Consider the following 23,009-nt stretch of genomic DNA (forward strand, 5'->3'; position numbering starts at 1 on the left):
AGTATGTTAATTTTAGTGCAAAAATGAACAGTATTATACATCCTCTGGTTGTGGTATTTTTATTGCCTAGCTTAAGACCAATCATCTGAAAGACCGAACTACATTCTAAGAAAGGAAAATTCATGTCAAGCATGTAACTCCATTTAAAAAAACAAACAAAAAAAAACCCCTTCAAAAACCAGCCATCAAATTTAGCTACTTCACACATGCGTTTTCTTACCTGTGCACTCGAAGTAATATCCTCTCGTTGCTGATCTGTCATTACAGCAAGTGTATCAAAAGGATCTTTTTCACAAGGGTCCAGAAGGCCAGGACCACCTACAACGGTTCGGCTAATTAGTAGCACATCTCCACCTTATTTCAACCAAGATTACAGATTTTACATTAGTTAAGCATAAGTATACAGATACTGATCAAATGCAACTTGCCTTTAAGGATGATTCCTGAAGATATACACTCAAAAACTCTTCTCAGAGCATCCCCAGGACTCTGTGGTCCAGTAGCGCTGCTAATTGCTTTTTCCACAAGCAACTCCATAGCCTAGAGCAACAGTAAGAAAATCAGCCAATTTAGAAAACAGATTAAAACAGAAAAAAGCTGTTACTGTTGTTCAACACAGAACTATTGAATCTGGAATTTAGAAGAACACTACACATCACAGAACACTTTCAGTTAAAATGAAAAAAAATTCAGTATTTTATAAAGATGAATAAAAAGAAAGCTGGTGCAAGATTAATATTGAGTACTGATACTGATATGCTTCTTCTCAACTTAAGCTGTTTGAAAGTTTTGTAGGAATACATACAGAAGTAGCCTACATATGCAGGCAGACAATTTGCTCGGCCATTTTTTGAGAGAGTGTGAAACATGGTGGGTCGCCCACATCTGTCAGCCGCATGAACAGACAGCACACAGTGTATCTGATGAAATTAACAGGATGCTATAGAAAAATTAATCTTTTTCTACAAGGGTACAGAAGCTTAAAGCATCAAAACTTTAATGATCTTTTACTGTTTAAGTGGTTACTAGTTCTTCAGTTTAGCAAAACTGAAGTTCATAGTGTTAGACTATGTTAGGAGAAAACTTGCTAACTCAGATGTTAAACAAGTGCAAAAAACCACTGATGATAAACAGGTTTTCTAAAATGTATAAATTGCTTGATATTAGTTAAAATGGTTTAAATTATTATCTGTATTTTAAATATTGTTTTTCCTGTGAATATTTCCATTGTTTACTTTTATTAGACAATATTTTTTTCCAGAAAAAACATATAAAAGGTATTTGCAAAAGTAAAGAATAGTTTTCCTTAGGTTTTTTTCAGCATTAAATGGATGTTTTAATACCACCTCCTTAGTAACTTTAATTCTCAAACAATCTCTCTTGTTTCTTTGGTGGGTTTTTTGAGGGGTTTGCTTTTTGGTCCTCCCACTCCCCACTGAGTTTACGGTTGTTCAAATGTTGCCTTTTATTTTTACTTACCAGGAGTAAATGCCTATTCTGACGCATGCAAGTAACTACAGGCAGTGTTGATTACAATCCTTAACTAAGGGTGCCCATTCCTTTCCATTTTAGCTCCATTTAACTGACAAATTTAATTTCTTGAGCATGGTATTTCCATACTCCCACTGTATCACTCAGGATTTAGCAACAGCAATATAGTTGTTTTCAAGTATGAACCAAAATAGAGCAGGAAAGAAAAAAAGCAGACATGTTTTTGCATTTATTCAAGCCTAGTTCTTTTGGATGCTCATACAATACACTAGAGCCTGCAACTTCATCCTAGGAAAATGTGAGTTAGGATGCCCCGGTGTTTACATGCACGAAAGGCTGCATTCCAAGTTTGAAAAATCAACCCTGAATAGTAGTTCCTTCTAACTTGCAGGAACCTGACAAAATTCTTCTAATTTCATTTTTATGTTTAGGTATATGAAGAGGGTGCTATTAATGCCAACATTTAGAGTTCCTAATATTGTCTATTTTTACAACTACTTAGATTTCTTTTGAAAAGATATGGCATCTCTTTGATTTGTAACAGAGCTGCTCTAGCACACAGGTTAGGAGAAGTTCTGCATCTAGAAAAATATATTTCTACAATCTACGAAATTCCACCTGTGACTGGCAGAAATGACATATATTTAAAAATCACCATTTTCATTCTGTTGTTGTTTTTATCCGTAAGACTTTGCCAACAGGCCGACTACACAGACTTCCATGTTGATCCATGTCACTGACAATGCATCAGGTACCAGGAGCAAATCAGGAATCGCTTTCGGAGGGAGCTGAGACACAGCAAGGCCTGACACATGGCTTCATACCTCTCTTCCCTTCTGGATATGCCTCAGAACAGATGATGTGAGAAATAAGAAACAGCATTCCTTGTTCTTCATCCATGTGCCTGCTGCGTGTTGCAATAACACTAGGGATGCTTTTCTAAATGTATGCCAGGGTTTTTTCTTCGGCAACTAAGAATCATAGTGATATTAAGAGGGTACTTACATACTTAGCTTCTCTTAAGCTTTATTTGACAGTGTATCTTTCATGAAATGTAGTACAGAAACTGGCACTATTTTTTTTTACTTTAAATATTTTAAATCCAGAAATAACCGTACCACATTTTTTCCAGAAGCAATAAATATTATCAGAAGTAATTTAATAGAATTTTCTGCAAGCTTAGTACAGTTGTAAGACTGTAATAATAATAATGCCAAATGCTCAAACTGTCTTGACAATGTTAGCGCTCTTCCTGCCAAAACTGAAATGGAAGCACTACAGTGCAATAGGATTTTGTCTGTGAAACAAAACAGTCAGAGCAAAGTTTACTTCCACACTATACACGAAACAAAGATTTTGTTTCAGACTAACTTTATCCAGTTCACAGACTGAACATCTGTTAATATTTGGAGCACAAGTTGCACTCCTGGAGAGCATCATTTCCGATTGTCAATGCAAAAGGAATGTTCCAAGAACAGTCGTCTGCAAGAATTCAGAGAGGTAACCCTGTACAAACTAGAGATCTAAGTGACTCTGATTAAAATACTAATAGTGACATACCCACAGACTGTACTGAAGTACTGTGGCATTTCATCTTGCGGAAGGGGCAAATTAACGATCACAGGAATTACTGTGATTTATTCTTTCAAGTTATCTGAAAGGTCACAGAACTATCTGGCCACAGCTGACATTATTTTAAGTAAGTTTAAGTAAACTCCAAGCAATTCAGAATACATGGTTAGAAAAAATTAGATTCTTTTATACAAAGTAAAGGAAAAAATGCTAAAATCTAGAATAAGAATGCTACCCACAAAGAATACAAAAGAACAAGAAAATTCCTTTTGTGGAAAAAAAAAATAAATCCAGCTCCAAATGACAAAACCTCAGAAAATTAAATTTTTAGAGGAAATCTGGATCATTTGCTGGGGAAAAAAAGCAACTAAAAAACCCCTTACATTACTTCTTGAAAAGTCTACATTTAAAAAATGTAGTAACAATTCCCTGTGCTTCCCTGGCAGTGCCATGTGTATTAAAAAGACTCATTCAAAAGAACACTACTCACCCAGCTTGGAAAATCAGACCAAGTTGGAACTCGCTGACAGAGGTCACGAAGAATACGTATGATAATCACACAGGACTGCAGACCATTAGCTCTAGCCTTGAGAGCAATACAAAATCAAATTAATTAATCCCAGCACCTACAGCAAATAGGACTTGTTGAAAGACTAAAACACCACTGTTCAATGGAAGCTCGGATACAAGACTGAAACAAATCATTCTACAACTTTACTCCGTGAGCTGCCATTTACAGCAGTATTTTATACAGGGTTAGTAATTTAAGGTGGTAGAAGTCAAAGTGCACAGGTTATACAAGAATAACATTTCTTGATCCCCTGTACACTTTGACCTGTGTTCACTTGTAACAATAAATACAGTATCTTTCTATATTAGAAATAAAAAGGATAAAGTAAAGATCTAAGAAATAGGTATAGAGACTGAAAGGTCAAGGGAATCTGTTTGGTTTCTTTATTGTGCCTTTGCCAGAAGGCAAAGTCACTAAACCAAACAGTTGCTTCTCACCTTTCATTCCCTACACTTAATGCACTTAAAGAAATAGGAAAAAAAGTCTTAAATCTAAACACAAAGCTTTAAACACATATTCCATTATTTAAAGCAAAGTTACTCTGCAGCCTTATGGAATATATAACAAATACACAACATATGATCACCCCAAGCCGAGTCAAGCTTTCAACATTGCCTTCTCCGTGACCAGAAAAAAAAATCATGTCAAATGAGCAATAACTGCATAAAGCAGTTCCTCCGTACTCAACCTTCTACATTTAAATTTAGGGACCAGAAAAATATTAAGTATTATTAGCATGAACAACACTGAGTGTTTCCACACAATTAAACATTCATATTGCAACTGAACTAATCTCTCATAAGGCTACAAGAAGAAAGTAAAATGATGTTCCGAACCTGGAACCACTTAGCGTGGCGTAGAGCAGCCAGAGCGTCAAGGCATTTTTGCCTGTCCAAGACGTCCGGTGGGTCTTTCACCATACCCGAGGTTACATCTAAAATGGATTGAATTGGCAAAATGCAGTGAGGAATGGGTGTTTGACCAGGTGAGCAAGACACTTCCTTAAAGTAGCTTCAATGTCACACATGCCATTTAAAGTTTAAACCCTTGAACAACGAATGTAAATGTTCAATAAAAGCCATTCAATTAGGATTCGGGCATCAACCCAGTATGAAGATCAAGAGCATATTATACTTTAGCTCTGAGGTTATTTTCAAATGCACTGCAGATTATGCAATGCGTAGTACTTCTTTATTTAAGCTAACACTGGAAAAACATATCCCCTAAAATTAAATACTGAAGGAAGGATGGTTGGACACAGTGCACCAGCACAGAGAACACAAGACAGAAGGAACACAAAAATCCACTTTAACCAAGTAGAAACATTCAAACTTAGTTTCTTCTAAATTTTAATGGTCACGTGTTATTTGGGACCTATTCTTTAAAAGAAAGACTAACAAATCTTAAAGGCGCTAAATGTTTAGTAATGATGTTATTTGCCTCAAACCTCAAACTAGAAATTATTTTGCTTTAAAACCTGACTAAAGGAGTATGAAATGGTCTTCAATATTACAGAGTTCCGTTATTTTCTAGTACCCTCTCTCTTACTCCTATAAATAAAATTCCTCGGCCCATAATGTATGTGGCTCCAACATCATTTAGGATTCAAGGAAGAATCTGAAAAGGGACTGCTTTACTTAAGATTCAGCAGGAAAAAAAACCAGCAAGGAATAGAAGGAATAGTTTAAAAAACATCTGAAAGATAATAAAGAAAATATAGTAGATCTTGTATAGTTAAATGTTCAGAAACAGATTTAATTACCAAGCTGACTGCTTTGTTACCAACAAGGAAGAGACCACAGGCCCTTTTGGAAGTGGTTTAACCCTTCACACTGGCACCACTGAACAATGTAAAATAGTATCCTCAGGTTAAAAATTGTACAGATATAATGCAGTAATCAGCTTTAAAAGTTCTTTGTTTTACTAATTATGAAAATGGCTATTGTGCCTAGTAACAATGTATTTTGGTAGTGTAACTGGTGATACACCAGGTAAGATGAAACAAAAAGCCCTCAGTCAATGGCACTCATTTCACAGGAGCTGGCTGTATGGAACAATATAGTTTACTCCAGCAAGATATAAATTTAGGTAAAACAGAGACTAAAATAAAATAATAATAAATAAAAATATTAAGACTCATGAAACATGCCTGCAGGGAGAAGCTTTTACGGATGCTGCAGAAAGACAGCTCTGAAACCACCTATTTTACACAAACGTAAAATAGAATAGGGGGATACTTTACTAGACAGAGAGCTAAAAGGCCATGAATGAATATGGTGGTACAACTTTGCAATATAACAATTAAATTTAGTCTGAAGTACTGCATTCAGATTTGAGTATTTTTTATAGGATAGTCCCATTGCTCTGCACAGAGATAAAAGGGGGAAGATTTCAAAATAAGAACAAAGCTGAGAAGAACATAGGTATCTTCTCACAGATATTCCAACTTATGGGCTATGTGTTAAAGTGGAAAGATGAAAATCTGCACTAAAGGCAATTACAGAGCAAATGAAGATGTTTAAAGTGCTATTTCCTTTAAAATAAAACAAAAACAAACCAAAAAAAACCAACCCTAAACCTATACAAGAGAGGTGCCAGGTAAGGTAATTGATGAAACAAGTACGATCTAGATATAAGAGACAAGGAGTACATTTAGAGAAAAACCACAGCAGGGAAAAAGTGGCAAAGTAAGGTTGAGAAATTAAAAATAAAAATATGGGTTGTTGGGCCTAGTAGCCTAATCAGTCAATTATTTAAATTCTTCTAAAGCTAATATGCAAATAGGTGACACTGCAAACTTTTAGCACAGTAATTCATTACATAATTTGAAACTCCAATTACTTCTAGCTCTGAAAAACTTCCATTTTGAAAATAATTTTACTAAAAGGAATTAAGTGTAGTTGAAGTGCACAGAAAAGAATCTTACTCAGTACTGGAAATGTTAATCTAAAATGTGCTACTAATAGATTATCATATCAACACCCTTGAAACTTAAAAAGACTCTAAAAGTCAGAAGTTGCCAAGGCACCTATTGCACTGACAATACATTGACTGAAAGAAGGTATCAAGGTAACTCTTGTAATATTTAATCTGTGGATTTTTGCATCTGTTTCACATTTCAGGATTAACCCCTTAAAGACTATTTAGCTAAATTCAGATGCCTAACTTACGACCTTGTTAAGCTAAGGCAAAAAAACTGAATTAATTTACAAAACAGAAGCTCAAATTCTTACCCTATATAACTTAATTTATTACTAGCCTAAATATAAGGGGTTAATCTTCAGTTAGACATGCTGTGTCCACACTACCTCTTCATTAAAAGTTAACAGGTATACCAAATTTTGGTAAGTTTTATTATGGGAAATACATTTTACCCAGTCAACTATTTCAAGACTAGTGTGAACACTGCTTAATTCTAGGAGAGACAAAGACGAAAAGAAAAAAAAAAAAAAAACCACACGAATTAACAGCAGATGCTAGGACTATGCATCCAAACCCCCTCCTTTGTAAAGCATGGCAGGTGTGACACTGAGCTTTAGAAAACCTTGGTCAAAAATCCTTCCGATGTCTTGGCAGCAACCCCTGACAGGAATCAAGTCCCTCTGCTAGAAGGCTTTGGACCGGGGCTGTTAGCTAAGGATAAAAAAGACACACGCGCACACATATATGCGTTTACAAGTATGTACACTTTGTTTGCGGAAGGCAAGATTCCACAGCAGGGGTTAGAGCACTTTGAATATAGCAGATTCGGTAAACTGTCAAACGCACCATACTGTAAGAAACAGTAGCTATGCGGTTAACAATTTTATTTCACTGTATTTTTTTTTTTAGCCTTTTATCATGTAATGGGATTATTACACATCAAACATGATTCTACTCCAGGTGCAAGTCTCAGTCTCATCTTTACATAAACTGGTTCTTCCGGTAAAGCCTTCCTTATCACCTGAACTAGCTCCCCAAGCGGGCTAAAAAAAAAATGAAAACTTTAAACCATTGTAAGACACAGAGCATGAGAAGCTGCAGTAAGAAAAAACACAAATACATACTGTTACTCTGCAGCAAATAAGTAGCAGTCTTCATAACAAGGCCTTCTTTGCTGCAATAATTTGCAATTCAGTCTTCTATTTGCTCTAGTTTCAAAAGCGAACTTTTCTGCACATCCATTTTATACTGCTCAGTGTCTTGAAGAGAAATCTAACTTGATTTTGCCTGCCTAGAGGCAGTACTGCGTTCAGCAGTGAATAAACTCACAATGATCATTTTAACTCAAGTGTGGGTCAGACAAAAATACAGATTTGTTTCCTTTAAGTGGTATAAATTAAGGGATTGATGGTAGTAGTTTGAAATTTGTTTTATTTTCAGTCCATATCTTAGATTTTAGGCCAGAAACCACGTAATTGAAATTGCGTATTGTGGCAGGGATCAATACTGCACTTTTGCAGAATACATTAAGGAATAAACATGGTGTTTAAGGTTAACTTCATTTAATGGTTAATCTAATAATCAAATCTTTTAAGTTAAAGGATTGTTAAATTAAAGTATCAAGTTAAAGAACTTGAATAATATGTGAAGTCTGATTCAGCATAGACAAACCAAGAGTCACGTTACACTTAAGATTATCAAAAAAAAGGTAGAATTGGTTGGGTGTGACAGTACATGTACAAAGCCTTTATAGCTAGGATAATATTCACAAGTTAAAAATCATGTACAAAGCACTCTTAAAGACTCTTCAGTAGTCATCCAAACCAGAGAATGCATCTTTAAATTTTTCTTTTTGATTACGTAGGACGACTTTGTTAACACTGCTTGCTTACGATGCACTGGTCACAGCTACAGAACATTTACTAATGCAATATAAAAACCTCAAGTATTTTAGAGGACATGTAATGATGAGATGAAATAAAAAAACCTCCGTGGCTTATATAAATACGTATATACACAAGCACATGTATACATACACACATACAATTTTTTTCGACCTGCATATGAGAAGTGTTAAGATAGCCTCAGATTTCCTATTTGTAGGTTCACTGGCAAACACCAGAACCCTGTTTGCCATTGATCTCTTTCCACTATGAAAATACTGGATTAAAAGGAAACAAAAGTTAATTTTATCTGACCCGTAAACAAAAAGAACCAATGTACTGCAGACGTTAATCATGCTTGTTGGCTTAAAAGCTTCTGGAGCTTTGAAAGTGTTACAGAACAGACCCTAAAGCAACACTGCTGGCACCAGAGAAACTGTGGACTTCAGAAAAGTAAATTGATTTACAAGCTCCCCGTTCTGCTTCAGCTCAACGACAAAGCCATTTCTCTTGTTGTACTAGTCTGGGTTTGCCAGTTGGATAGAAGACTGATTGTAATACCAGGAGCCTAAATATACTCAAAAAAGCACTCCAGACCAAAAAGCAACCTCAGAGAGCTGGAAAAAATCGCATTGCCTTTTAAAGTTAGAAGCACTGTTACCACCAAAAGTATCATGAAAGTGCATTTCAAGTGGCGCTGCTATTTGGAATGTGTAAGTGATGGTAATACTGATCCAGTTAAACCCAAAAACCTGTGATTTGATTTTCTAAAACCATACAATCTTTCTCTTAGGGCAAGACTCCTCTAGAAAGCCAGTTTACAGCCACTTGCTATAAAGTACTTATTTTTCCACATAATTTTAAAAGACAGGAAAAAAATAGTCAAGTTTGTACCTTTTCCAGAAAGCTGAGGTTGGACATGAAGTTAGAAATTTTTAAAATTAAATAAACGCATCATATAAGCATTTATTTTAACCAACTGTTCTCTACCGAGACTGGTTGTTAAAAAACAAGGTTTCGATCAAATACACGTGCCAGCATGTTGCCTTCCAGGACCTTAATGCCATCTTAAGCAGAACATAGATAAACATAAAAAAACAGGTGAGAAAGAATTAACATCTTTAACAACTTCCCAACCTCCATCCCTCATGTTCTCCTCCCGAATGACTGGAGATGTCAGTGTGATAGTAACTTGCATTTTGGGTTCCACACATGAATTTAAAATTATTGCTGCTTCTGGGACTGCACACTTGATATCGTATTTCTCAGGACTTATTACCTAAATATCGAGAAACAGAAATTTCCATTAGCATGTAGACAATAAAAGTACGGGGAAGTAAACGGATTTCAAGAGTCTTTTTAACAGAAAGACAGAAACACAATATAATTATATGAAGCAGATACCTCTGTATTCAAAGAAACAATGTTCTTCAAGCTTGCAGTTACAGGATGGGTACTGCTAGGTACATCCTATACTTGGCTGTCACAACACGGTAAGAACAAAGAGCATGATAAACACCACGGAAAAAATGTAAGAGTAACTAATAAGGTGGTTATTCTGAATTGCTTCTTGCAACTACATTCAACGATTCTATACACCCCCAAAAGAAAGCTGTAGGCACCTCTGTCACCTTCTTCCATAAATAGAGGGACAAGTGACTTTTCCACAGAGCCAGACCAAGATGTGCAGTTTCTAAATTTTCTTATGTTCTGTTACTTCAAAAAAGACCAAACTCAAGAGTATTTTCTAATTAATCTGATCCTGCTGAAACTTCTACCATGCCACCGATTCTGCTGAACATTTCACCAGAACACACTGAAATACTCATGTTGTGACAAGCATTCTATAACAATGGTGGACAGGCTTTGTTCAGCAAAGACTTTCTTTTATATTTTCATTTCTTGTGGAAATAGAGCAAATGGTTTGTAAGAATTCTGCTGAATGGTCTAAAACTGCATGTACTTTTTTTTTTTTTTAAGGGACAAACTAAATAACCAAACACACAGGACATAGTTAACTAATTGTGGAACTACAAAGCACTGACATATACAACTTGGAAACAAGATGTAAGTACAAACAGACTGGCGTTGATGGAGAACTTTGACCCTCAGGCAGCAAGCTTCCTGTAACACTCCACGAATTACCTCTACTGCTGCTGGTAACTAAGTAATAGTCTTTCTTCTGTTCATTTCTACTTCCCAATTAAATGAAATCTATTAAATGATGATGGATACGATACCACTAGCATAAACACCTAGACACTTATGTGGACACAACATACAGAAAGCAAAACAGGCAGCACAGTCCCTGAATTCAGATGGCAACGCTCAGAAAATGGAAAGAAACTGAACCCGAGCTATAAAACGTGGCACAGTGAGCCCTGTAGACATTAGACTTGAGGACAGATTTTTACAGTATTTTTACAAAAACTCAAATAAAAAAAATCTGAATTCTACTTACTGCAAGTTGTTTGGGAAGACTTTCAGCAATACGGCTGAGTAATGTCTTTGAAGGCTTCTCAGCGCATAACAAAACAAGATTGACGTTTCGGTCTCCACGGAGTAGCAAACCTTTAGCCAAAACGCCTACCCGCAAAACTCCTTTCAAAGCTCTGTGAATTACAGTTAAAAGTTGCATTTAAGATAATATAAAAAACTTAAAACTAAGAAGAACGAAAAGTGAAATAAAATAGGGGTATGCCACATACTTTTGAGGCCACAGTGACATATACCATATCAAAAACCAAACAGAATCTCTGGAAGCACTGGTAAAAGTGTAAGGAAAAACTTCAGAAACAAATGATGACATTCTTAAGAAGTGATTAAAAAAAAATAATACCTGTCTTTACTGCCATCTTTCTTATCATCTCCCTCTTTGTTCTTGCTTTTTTCATGATCAGTCATGTTATCAGAAACAAGTTTCAAAGCCCGCTCAGTAATAGAAACAATTTTTTGGACTGCTTGGAGTTCCTCCTCTGTCGGATATATAGCGGCGTGTTTGGTCATGACATAGCGGTCATCAGAGGAGTCAGGGCGGCGTAGAGGCTGAACAGACAAAAAAGCATATTTCTGAAATCTGGGTACACTTCCAAGTTCACAAATGGTAAGTGACCAAAACTCAAACATATAGCTAAACAACTGCATAGTCAAAAGTCAAATAGCTGCAATGTAACAAATCATGAACTGAAGTGTCCTTAACAACTTGCACTTGTCACAATCAATCATGTCTGAAAAAACATGAAATGTATCAAAATTAAACAAATTATGAAATCCTAGGATCAAATGTATCTCCCCAAGATAAATATCTATTGCCTATCAACTGGGAAATACTTGCATATTGCTGCAAAATAAAGTATCCATGATTGCTTTCACAGAATCACGGGAGAAATTAAATGGGAAGGGACATCAGGAGGTCCTCTAGTCCAACCTCCTGCCCAACCATGGCCAGCTATAAGACCATATCATGCTGCTCAGGGCTTTATCTAGTTGATTTTTGAAAACCACCAGAGATGGGGGCCGCAAAACATCTGTGTGAAATAATTTATTTCCTGTATTCAACCCAAACCTCTTTTGTCTCAGCTTAAGCTGGTTTTATCTTGCCCTCTCATGACTACAGAGAGCCTGGCTCCATTGTCTTTATAATGCACAGGTATTAGAAGGCTATTATATCGCACTGAAGCTTCCTCTTCTCCAGGCTGAATGAGCCCAGATCCGTCAGTCTCTCCTCACAGGGTATGCATTCCAGTCCTCTGACCATCCTGGCAGCCCCATCCCAAACCTGCTATGATTTGTAGTTTCTTTATTGTACTGGAAAGACCAAAACTGAATGCACTATTGCAGTTTGGGTCTAACGAAAGCTGATCCTTCCTCTACCGATTATGCCCCTGCTAATATAACCCAGGATGCTGTTGGCCTTCATTGCTGCCAGGGTACGCTGTTGACTCCCGTTCAGCTTGCTATCTGCATCCTCAGATTCCTTTTAGTTGGGCTGCTACCCAGCCTGTCACCCCCCAGCCTGTATCAGTGCAAGGGCTTATTCCTTCCCAAGTGCAGCATTAGGCATTTATCCTTGCATAATTCCATAAAGTTCTTGTTGATCCACTCCTCCAGTCTGCCTAGGTCCCTCTGGATGGCAGCCCTGCCCTCAAAGGTATCAGCTGTTCTCCCCACCCGAAACTAACTGAGTTTCGTGCCAGCTGCAAACCTTATGAGTGTGCACTCACTCCATCACCTTTCAGATCATTGATAAGGTGCTAATGAGACACATACCACGACAAACCCATGTGGACTGCCCTTGTTACCGACCTCCAGGTAGGGTACGACCCACCACTAACCATTACCCTCTGGGACTGACCATCCAACCACTCTTTATCCATACATTTGTCCACAATTAGATAAATAATGTTGTATAATGCAATTAAATAAAATTAAAAGTAGCACACAAATCCAGAGTGATTTGTATTTCAGAAGAAACAGTATTTGTCTTTAAGGCATCCTTTTGTCATTTCAGTGGACTTATTTTGGAAGACACGTCCACCTACACAGTTTCATTAGCATGTAATTTTGTCTTCACTTTTCCAAATCCATTATGAAGGAACACTGGAGACAACTGAAGCAGCACTGAATAATTTACAGTTCTAAACTGTGGCTCCTGATAAGTATGATTTCATTTTTTTTCTCAAGTTAAAAAACTCACTGCTGGTCCTTGGGGCTGAGGAGGCATTCCTGGTCTAACTCCCAGCAGGCCTAGAGGTCCTGGAGGACCATGAGGATATCCTCCATCTGGTATTCTGCGACGGTCATCCCAGTGATGCTGCTCTTCCTCCATTCTCCTCCAGTACATGTCCTCTTCATATCGCCTGAAGTGCATCAATTGTTCTCTTTATATAGCAGTTAATACTTGCAACCATTCTAAATAAATTCTTGTATGTCCTCACTAACTCATTTCTAGTAGTCATAAGCAAATACCACCGAACTGCAGAGGGTAACTAAAACGAATGGTTATTTTGAAAGAGGGTCTAAATTTATAGCAAAATAATTCTAGTAAGTCTGCATTCCTCAGAAGAATTGAACACTAACAAACAAAAACCCCAGAGGGATAATGACAACTTAACTTACAACAAGACAGTACAGAGTTCCCAAAACAAGTATTCAAAATAAGTAACTACAGAAGCATAGTTAGTTTTAGATAATCTGACTGCAGCTTTGTGTCATTCATTGATAAAACAGAATGCATTACCTCATTTCCATCCTCCAGCGTTCTTCCTCTTCTCGTCTTCTCCAGTATTCTTCTTTCTGCATCTGTTTCCTCATCTTCTCTTCTTGAATTTTTCTTGCTCGAATACTGGGCTTTACTTCTACTTGTAAGTCTGGGTTTACTTTTTTCTAGTTCAGAAAAATAATGAATTAAATGTTGTTTTTCCTCTACTCATCTCAAGGCTACACAGTTCTCACATATTTAACACACGATATTAGTCTACAATAAATTCAAGGGGAGTAAAATGCAGTTTTAGAACTGCATTGAATGAGTAGTTGAAGAAGAAAAATCTGTGTCCGATATTTTAAAGGAAAGAAATAGCAACATATTACAAATAGCATGAATTCCCTCTTCACTTATAAAAGAACAAAGCAATTTAAGATTAAAATATTACATGAAATACTGCGTAACTTGTTCATTCTGTCGTAAGATGACTACTCCATAGCCTGAAAAAACATTCCATCCTAACCACAGTGTGCTTCCTGATGCCCTGTTCCTGAGGGGTCCCTCATACAGGGGCATAATCATGAGTTCCTGAATAAAATTTTCTGTCAATTTTTTCTCTTCTTTCATCCTTTTCATGATTATGCAGGTCCATTGTATCTCCTGTGACCACACTAGATTCTTCCAATATAATCTTACAACGATCAAAATGCACACCGTATGTCGTTACTGGTGCATCTCCACTCATGATTGCAAAATATGCAACACTTATTTCTGAGATGTCTCCACAAATGGTTTATTTGGTTTATCCTGGCAAAAACATTGAGCACTACTATTTTACGCTATTTGAAATTCATGGTAAACAACATAAAGCGCCTACTGTTGCTTGCATACCTTGTACCATATTTTAACATTGCAAAGGTTGCCTGAAAGCAATGTTCAAAATGTTTAAAAGAAACGCAAACCAAAATACCGTTTCACAGCCTGCGTTACTTCTTTAAAGACTATAATCCCTAAGAAATATATTTCTCTACCTTTTTTTTATATGTAGTTTACTCAGAGTACCTACTTTTGTCTAGTCTTTAAATATAAGAACATGTAATCAGTCAGCTGACTTCTGGTGGCTTTTCAGATAGAAGCATCACCATTTCTACTAACCTTATACTGAAGTCTGTGCCGCCTCCCTTTCAGGTGCATCTCCTTGGCATTAGGATCGTTAAAGCTGCATTCGCAAAGTTTACAGTGAAACCGGATCACCTTTCCTTCATCATTTCTTACCTGGAAAGTAAAGTTAGAACATATTTGGCTTCTTTTTTTTTTAAAAAACCCAAAGCTGATGTAAAAATAAATCTAATTTAGTGACACTGGATAACATCCACCTATCTCAAAATTGTCTAAAAAGTTCACACAATAACTGAAAGAAAACAAAGTAGAACTTTCAATTCTGACAGACACACCACTGTGTTTGGTAATAAACAAAGTTCTTCCACTCCGAAGAGTACACAGCTATAAACTTGAGCCTGAAGATACTGAGTTGAACAATTACAAACTTGCAAATCATGAAAAAATGTTAGGCTTCATCCACATATCTCATGCTGTCCACATGAAGAATGCCCCACTAAGCATAAAAGAAAGATACACAAAAAAAAGAAAGATGCACAATACAAAAATGCAAACATATGCACAAGCCTTTGCAGGTTCAATGCCTTGCCATTCTTATCTTCAAGGAGGACCCAGGGAATTACAGGTCAGTCAGCCTCACCTCGATTCCTGGGAAGGTGATGGAGCACCTAATCCTGGAAACCATTTCCAGGCACATTAAGGGCAAGAAAATCCTCAGGAGTAGTCAGCATGGCTTCACCAAGGGGAAGTCATGCTTGATCAACTTAATGACCTTCTGTGATGAAATGACCAGCCTGGTAGATGTGGGGAGCGCAGACGATATTGTCTACCTAGACTTCAGTAAGGCCTTTGACACAGTCTCATACACAAGCTGTTGATGCATGGGCTACATAAGCATACAGTGAGGTGGGCTGAAAGCTGGCGGAATGTCCAGGCGCAGAGGGTCGTGATCAGTAGAATGAAGCCTAGTTGGACGCCAGTAACTAGCAGTGTATCCTGGGGGTCAATACTGGGTCCAGTCCTGTTTAATATCTTCTTTAATGATCTGGATGATGAGGCAGAGTGCATCCTCCACAAGTTTGCTGATGACACAAAACTAGGAGGAGTGGCTGCTACACAGGAGGGTTGCGCTGACATTGAGAGGGACCTCAGCAGGCTGGAGAAATGGGCTGCCAGCAACCTCATGAAGTTCAACAAGGACAAGTGCAAAGTCCTGCCCCTGGGGAGGAACAACCCCTTGCACCGATATGCGCTGGGGATCATCCAGCTGGGAAGCAGCTTGGCAGAAAGGGACCTGGGGGGTCCTGGTGGACACCCAAGCGGAACAGGAGCCAGCAGTGTGCCCTTGCAGCAGGGAAGGCAAATGGCGTGCTGGGCTGCACCTGACAAAGTATTGCCAGCAGATCCTTCCCCTCTAACTCAGCACTGGTGAGGCCACCCGTGGAGTGCTGTGTCCAGTTCTGGGCTCCCCAGTACGAGAGAGACTGGACATACTGGGGAGAGTCCAATAAAGGCCCACAAGGCCTTTGAAGGGACTGAAGCATCTCTTCTATGAGCAAAGGCTGGGAGAGCTGGGACTGTCTAGCCTGAAGAAGAGAAGGCTGAGGGGGGATCTTCTTAATGTCTGTAAGTACCTGAAGAAAGGATGCAAAGGGGACCGACCCAGGGTTTTTTCAGTGGTGCCCGGTGACAGGACCAGAGACAATGGGCACAAACCGCAACACAGGAGGTTCTCTCTGCACATCAGGGAACACTTTTTTACTGTGACTGAGCACTGGCACAGGTTTCCCAGGGAACTTGTGGAGTCTCCATCCCTGGAGATATTCCAAAGCTGTCTGGACACAGTCCTAGGCAGTGGCTCAAGCTGCTTGAGCAGGGGGGCTGAACCAGATGACCTCCAGAGGTCCCTTCCAACCTCAACTGTTCTCTGATTCTGTGATTTTGACAGGGAAAATGTTTGTAGTTGGTACTTTTTCAGGCAAATGTAGCGTCTCAAGCTCGGTTCTTTTTGTCTTGTATATTATCATTGTGGACATGGATGTTGACTAGACTTGAATAAAATCAATGTTTTGATGATGAAGAAAGCAGTACAGGCAATGGGCTGTCCGTTGTGTGAGTAAAGGAAAGCAGATACGGAGCACATATTGCATCACTGTAGAGACGCTTGCAGTTATATTGCGATGTACGGTGAGGAAAACACTGCGGAATTTAATTGGATTTAAATCAGGTTGTGAGACTGTATGCGAAGATTAACAAAGCAGCAAGGGTGTACTGAAAACACGAGGATGTTAATCTCAGAGGTGAGTTATTGATAGTATATGCTTTAGATATCTAATAGCAATCAGTATTTTTTGTTTGTAATCGTATGGTGCAAGGATGTTTTTAGAAACAAGGAAGAGGAAGGGAAAGTAAAAATTGCTACAAAGCGCCGTCTTTCTCAGGCCTTATGTAGTTAAACCGTAGCATGTGTTACTAGGAGCTGCTGAAATTTAACAATTCAAGACGGGATTGCACATTTGCATGCCTTCAGGCCTCTCCTTGGATTCTTAGTGAATTGCGTTACAAACAATGTTTGTTTCACAAGATTGTAATTATAGGAAATAAAAGTTTTCATTAAAGTTCCAAAAAAACATATTTGGTCTTCATCTGGATTTTATGCCCGTAGTGAGTGACGGGCTGTAGAGAAACAGAAGTGAAGCCGCTTCTAAAGTACAGCTTACTGCAGTGTGATATTTCATTTCACCATTTTGTGCTGTTTATTGTCAAGTGTGTTTAGGAGGAGAAAAGCTCACTTTATTATTATTTTCTAGTTATTATGATATTATTTTTGCTTTGCCCAGGTTCCATTAACACACTTGAAACTTCATCTGACCAGTTATTCAGTAGTGCCTCTTCCCAGGTTAGGATCTGGAGCAGCAGCAGATTCTAGTGCCCCTCTCAGTTTTTTTAGAGTCAGGTCATACTTGTCTCAGTTTTCACAGCCCTGAAAGGAAAACTACAAAACTGTATTTCTTGCTATTCTGCTACTAACAGAATAATCTTTGAAACCTTGAGAAATCTGGCAGTTAGGTCTCTACGAATATGGTCTCCTTCATGCTAAAATTTTCAAATGTTCTTAAAAGTTAGAATTCAAGAAATAAGTCTTAATTAGTGGGGATTTTTTAGTTCAAAACATTTGTATTTTTAAAATTATTTTAAGAGTAGCTCAAATGTTATGCTAAGCTAGCCTGAAAATCACTTCTTTAAATGAAAAAAAAACCCTGCAAGAACTGTATTTTACAGAAAGAAATGCATGCTGGTGTTTTCATACAACTTGGACAAACGTAAGTGTTCAGGCTAGATTTTTCCTGGCTAAGCATCTACATGGAATTATGCATTTTTGTAAAGCCGTACTATAGCTTAATAGATTTTGTGGTGTAGAATCGGGCAGGGAGATCTTCATAATTCTTTGATGCCTCGGTGTTTCCGAGTGGAGACTTTGCAAATGAGAAAGAGATTTTTACACGTCATACTGTTTCAGAATCATAGTACTGAGTATACGCAGCTACGTCAAATGTTGATACGGTGAAAGCAGCTGCGGTGTTGGCCTTATGTCCAGCTTGCAAAGTACCAGGGCAAAAGAGGCACCTGTCTTGGGAAAACACACTTTCACTTAATGAACAGCAATGTGGACAAAGCTAATTTTTGCTGTGTCCTTTGCTCTGGGATGAGTTCTGCAAGATCGTGAGCCAGTGTGTTCCTTCACACCCCAGAAAATCAGACTGACGTGGAGCTGGAGATGAGTGTGGAGAGAGATACATGGTCACAGCTCACTGCAGTCAGTCTTCCTAGTAGGTTTAATACCGTGATGGTATTTCATAATACATGGCACTTGTTCTGATACTAATGCCTCAGAAAGATTAGTATTTCCCATCATTATGTCAGAAGAAGTTAGAATAGGCGTTATTCAAAGATTTAAGTCAAAGATGTTTTACAAAAAATATTTACCTCGTGCACTGTAATACAATAATTGGGAATAGAGAATTAATTGTCTGGATCTTGAGGTTACTTAGGATCTGGAAGATGAGGGCAAGCTAATTATATGCCGAGGCGTAAAACTTCTGAACAGAAGGAAGCGTATTTGGGAGGAGGAAGCAAAGTGCACGGGGAAATAGCGATATGCATGTAGTAGTTTAAAGCAGGTAGGGAGAGACTGGAAACGACCTTGTGTGCTTGACTGAAACATCTACAGAACCTGGAGCAGAACAATTGAGTGCAACATGTAGACTGTAAACTGGCTCTGACTGGGACAGTGAAAATGCAGTGAAACAGCAATTTGAGCTGGAAGATGAGCATCTAAGAATTTGTGTTGTTCTTAGAAAATGGAAATCAAAGTCAGCGTGGTGGGGAAGCACTGTTACCATTATGAGCAGCTAAAGAAGCAGGTGTCGTATGAATAAAACACATTCTGTTGGAATGAAAATTTCTGGTGGAAGAGGTAATATCCTAGCACTACAGCAGGGTAAGAGTACTATTTGAAGCTGCCAAGTCCTTCACCCGTAAGTTCTTAAACCAAAGAATGATGTTTATTTTGACAGTAAATTAAAACACTGTAAGAATTGTAATACGAAGTTACATTGAATTGAATGGTCACAAACTGGGTTTGCCTTAAGTAAATGTTGGTCTAGAGCTCATCTGCTTTTGAAACCGGAGCTTTTATAAACTAAGGAAAAAATTATTGACAGTGCGGGTGCTCAAACACTGGAACAGATTGTCTAGAGCAGTCTTGCAGCGTCCATTCTTGGAGGTGACGGGAACCTGACTGGACAAAGCCCTGAGAAACTTCATGTAACTTCAAAATTAGCTGATTTGAGCACTGGGTTAGAAGAGATGACCTCCAAGTCTTTGGTCGAACCTAAGTTGTTCTGCGATTTGTAAGCTTCACCTAGTTAATAAAGCCAATTGGACTGAGTATTTTTTCATATAAAGAGAGCTGGAATTCACTGAACACAAAGATGCTAATACCGGTATTAGAATTTACTTTGCGGGAGAGAAGAATTGACCTACAAATAAAACTGGCTGTCACCTGGTCAATGCGTTAGCTTCTCTGCCTGCTGTGCTGCAGTACCTGTTTGCATGTCCTTAGCCCACAGAACAGACGGAGTAATTTGGTTCAACTTTTTCCCACTCTCTTAGGAGATTAAGCTAAACTGAATTACTTTGTTGTGGTGAAGAACGTGCCTGTGGTTTGTTACCGTAGCTCAGCTGACATACTGTATTTCATTGTTGCTTTAATAACTTGATCACGTGCCTAGATCTTTTGGACTCTTATTTATTGGGCCTAAGTTGAAATACTTGATGTGGAGCAGTACGGAAAATTGTTACTTAAGGTAGAGATTAGTAAAAGAATAGTGTAGAAGGAGCTGGTGGAGGTGGTTAGTAGAATTAGGAGAGTGATTATTAAATAGGAGTAATTGCAGTGGAGTTCCCTAGGGATTGGTTCTGAGTCTTCCTTCGTATTTATATTAGTATGGCATGTCATGATATTTGATGCAAGGGAAATATTGTCAATGCATGGGTAACTTTACAAGAAGCTGCTTTGAGGAAGCTAGGCTGTTTGGATAAAAAGCACTGTCTGGAGCAGAGTGGGTAGAAATGTAATCTGAAATGTGGAGTCTCCATCCCTGGAGATATTCCAAAGCTGTCTGGACACAGTCCTAGGCAGTGGCTCAAGCTGCTTGAGCAGGGGGGCTGAACCAGATGATCTCCAGATGTCCCTTCCAACCTCAACCATTCTCTGATTCTGTTCCATGTTGAGCAACTCTTCACTAAAATAGTTAAAAAATAATACAAATTTTCATATCAATACCTCCTCCACATAGTCATGGCCCACTGGCTGGACATCACTCTGCAAGGCAGCAAGAGTTGTGGGAGTCACTGGTTCAGCTGCTGTGTCTGGTTTTACTTCCTGTGTTTGTACTGTAGCAGCAGGGGTTGTTTTAACACTTTCAGCTGATTTCATTTCTTCCAGTTTACTTCCTGTTGTCTGAAGCTTATTGCCGCCTATAAATCAAAAAAGTTAAATTGTTAACTTTCATAAAACGAGAATGTGATTACACATGATGTGCAAACTGAAGACTTTATTTGCAAATATCAGTGTTCTGTCCAAAGCATTGTCTTTTAAAATTAGCTAAAACTTAAACATATTTTAAATACAATTAAAGATTTTTAAAAATAAGTTTGACAACATTCAAATTATTTGAAGACTTAGTTTTTTATTTTAGCAAGAAATTCTTTTGCTTTATATAATTGCAATATTCATTACTAATTTTCAAGTTTTTTCAAAAGAGATAGGACTGAATTGGAACAACTCAGCAAATTTATTTTTAATAATAAAGTTTATAATTAAGTTTGCCCAGTTATTAACTGCCAATCTACTGCAGGTTGCCTTAATAGCCCAGGCTGTAAACTGAAATTAGGACCAACTACAGTATAAACTGCAATACTCCCGCAGCTACTACATAAGAAACCAACAGGGGATGCTTCTTATGAAGGTGGGAGAAGCTGCCAAGAGAGGCCAGGTGGAGACAACTGGGCAGAAAACACTGTAAATTTCGAAGCAAAACTTCTATATACATTCTTGTTTTCACCTATCGGTAATTCTTTTAGATGCAACAGAGTTACTCATGCATATAATTAACTAAATACACTTGTATTTGCTGCACTAAGTCTTAAAAAAATATAGAATAGGTTAGGTTCCAAAATAAAGACTGACTTCTGTACTTGCCAACAAAGTTTATTTTCGGTGTAGATATTTTCTTTACAGCTATATTAGCAGCGGTTGCTGATGTTTTGTTGTTGGACGCAGTGTTAAGTGGTGTGTTTGCCGTGGGAGTAAGAATTTTCACTGCAGAGGATGCAACAGAGGAGTTCACAGTACTGCTGCTAGTTGCTATATTTGAAGCCGAGGCAGTTGGTTTGGAAGCAGATGTGGATGTTGAGGACGTAGCTTGGGTAACCACATTTGGTTCAGTTGAAGGAATGGGTTTGCCAAGTTTTGTGTGCAACTTTACTACCTATAACAATAAAGAGAAATTCATAGCATGATCTCCCTGGGATAACTATACAAAATCACGTAATGCAAACATCATTGTAACTAAAAAAATCAATATAACTAAAAAGTTAGCTAATGCTTCTTTACGCAAAGTTACCTTGACAGAAAAAAAAAAAAAGATGGACATGTAAAAGCTCTTGTCATCTGTAGCACGGAAACAGTTAATAGTTATTTCACATTGCTTATGTCCATTCCAAATTCAGACATTTACTCCAAAAGCTGTGTGGGTGAGAATTGAAAGCCAGTAAACTCCCAAGCCAGTACAACTGAAGAACACATTTTGCTCAAACTGTTTCAATGTGACTGTTTTCATTGGCTGGTTCCTTTTCACTCTCTCTCCAAATAGTGTAGTACATTGAACTATTTTGCTTCCAAATAATATTTGTAAATAGGAGTTATTTAGTTCAGATTCAACAATACTGTCTCTTTTGATCACTGCATTTTAAGAGTATTCATATTAAAAGACTTTCCAGGTTACCTAGCAGAACTGAACAGATTCCCTAGACATAGGTTTTCTTTCTTTTTCGTTTTAAAAAATAGCACATCTGCAGAGACAGTTAAGGAGGATGTGAGAAGCAGATTTCAGAGCTCTTTAGTATCTGATAGAAAGTAAAGAGGTACATGCTTATTTTTAAAAGTAATGAGCAGAGGCCTTTCCAGAACATGCTTGAGATTGTACTTCTTTTTGGTGACAGCTGACCATCACCTGAAATGGCAATGCATTTAGTCCGTAAGAACAAAACATGCAAAATCAAAACTAAAGACTGGGTTTGAAAGTAGGAGTAAAAAAAAAAAAAACTAATCTGTGAGACATGCCTTCAATGCAAACACATGTACACAATCATGATAGGCACACAACTCTACACATACGCTTCTTAGGTTTTTCGTTCCTGATTTTTTTTTTAAAGTACATTCCCCATCAGAATACAGACATATTACTGTCACATAATACTATAAATTCAAGGTCAAGCACCTCTTCAAAATTAGTTTTTCTAGTAGAATGTAAAAGATTCTTCAGTGTACTACAGCAATAAATAGAGTCCTTTGAGATTTCATTTTTACACTGGATGACAACCAAATTAGCAGTGGTTAGCGACTATGCATGAGGAAAAGAAAGCTACACCTAAATATATAAGGATAATATATACTACACTC

The 23,009-nt window shown here is 37.8% G+C and overlaps 1 protein-coding gene across 4 annotated transcripts in view; it reads right to left on the reverse strand.

The window, feature by feature from the left end:
- ZFR (zinc finger RNA binding protein) overlaps positions 1 to 23,009 on the reverse strand; it is a 51,721-nt gene that overhangs the window by 2,835 nt on the left and 25,877 nt on the right. For 2 of the 4 annotated variants that reach the window (XM_074569583.1, XM_074569581.1), the window contains exons 8-19: positions 21,516 to 21,816; positions 20,610 to 20,803; positions 14,798 to 14,917; positions 13,679 to 13,824; positions 13,136 to 13,298; positions 11,279 to 11,484; positions 10,901 to 11,051; positions 9,577 to 9,718; positions 4,471 to 4,568; positions 3,554 to 3,649; positions 429 to 540; positions 221 to 318 (exon numbers count right to left, since the gene is read on the reverse strand). In XM_074569583.1, the coding sequence (XP_074425684.1) occupies positions 221 to 318; positions 429 to 540; positions 3,554 to 3,649; positions 4,471 to 4,568; positions 9,577 to 9,718; positions 10,901 to 11,051; positions 11,279 to 11,484; positions 13,136 to 13,298; positions 13,679 to 13,824; positions 14,798 to 14,917; positions 20,610 to 20,803; positions 21,516 to 21,816 (1,827 nt within the window). Of the gene's footprint in view, positions 1 to 220; positions 319 to 428; positions 541 to 3,553; positions 3,650 to 4,470; positions 4,569 to 9,576; positions 9,719 to 10,900; positions 11,052 to 11,278; positions 11,485 to 13,135; positions 13,299 to 13,678; positions 13,825 to 14,797; positions 14,918 to 20,609; positions 20,804 to 21,515; positions 21,817 to 23,009 lie in introns of those variants that run through there. The other 2 variants (XM_074569582.1, XR_012584881.1) reach the window with 2 other exon arrangements.

Source organism: Larus michahellis, chromosome Z (assembly GCF_964199755.1).
Source record: "Larus michahellis chromosome Z, bLarMic1.1, whole genome shotgun sequence".
Classification (NCBI taxonomy): Eukaryota; Metazoa; Chordata; class Aves; order Charadriiformes; family Laridae; genus Larus; species Larus michahellis.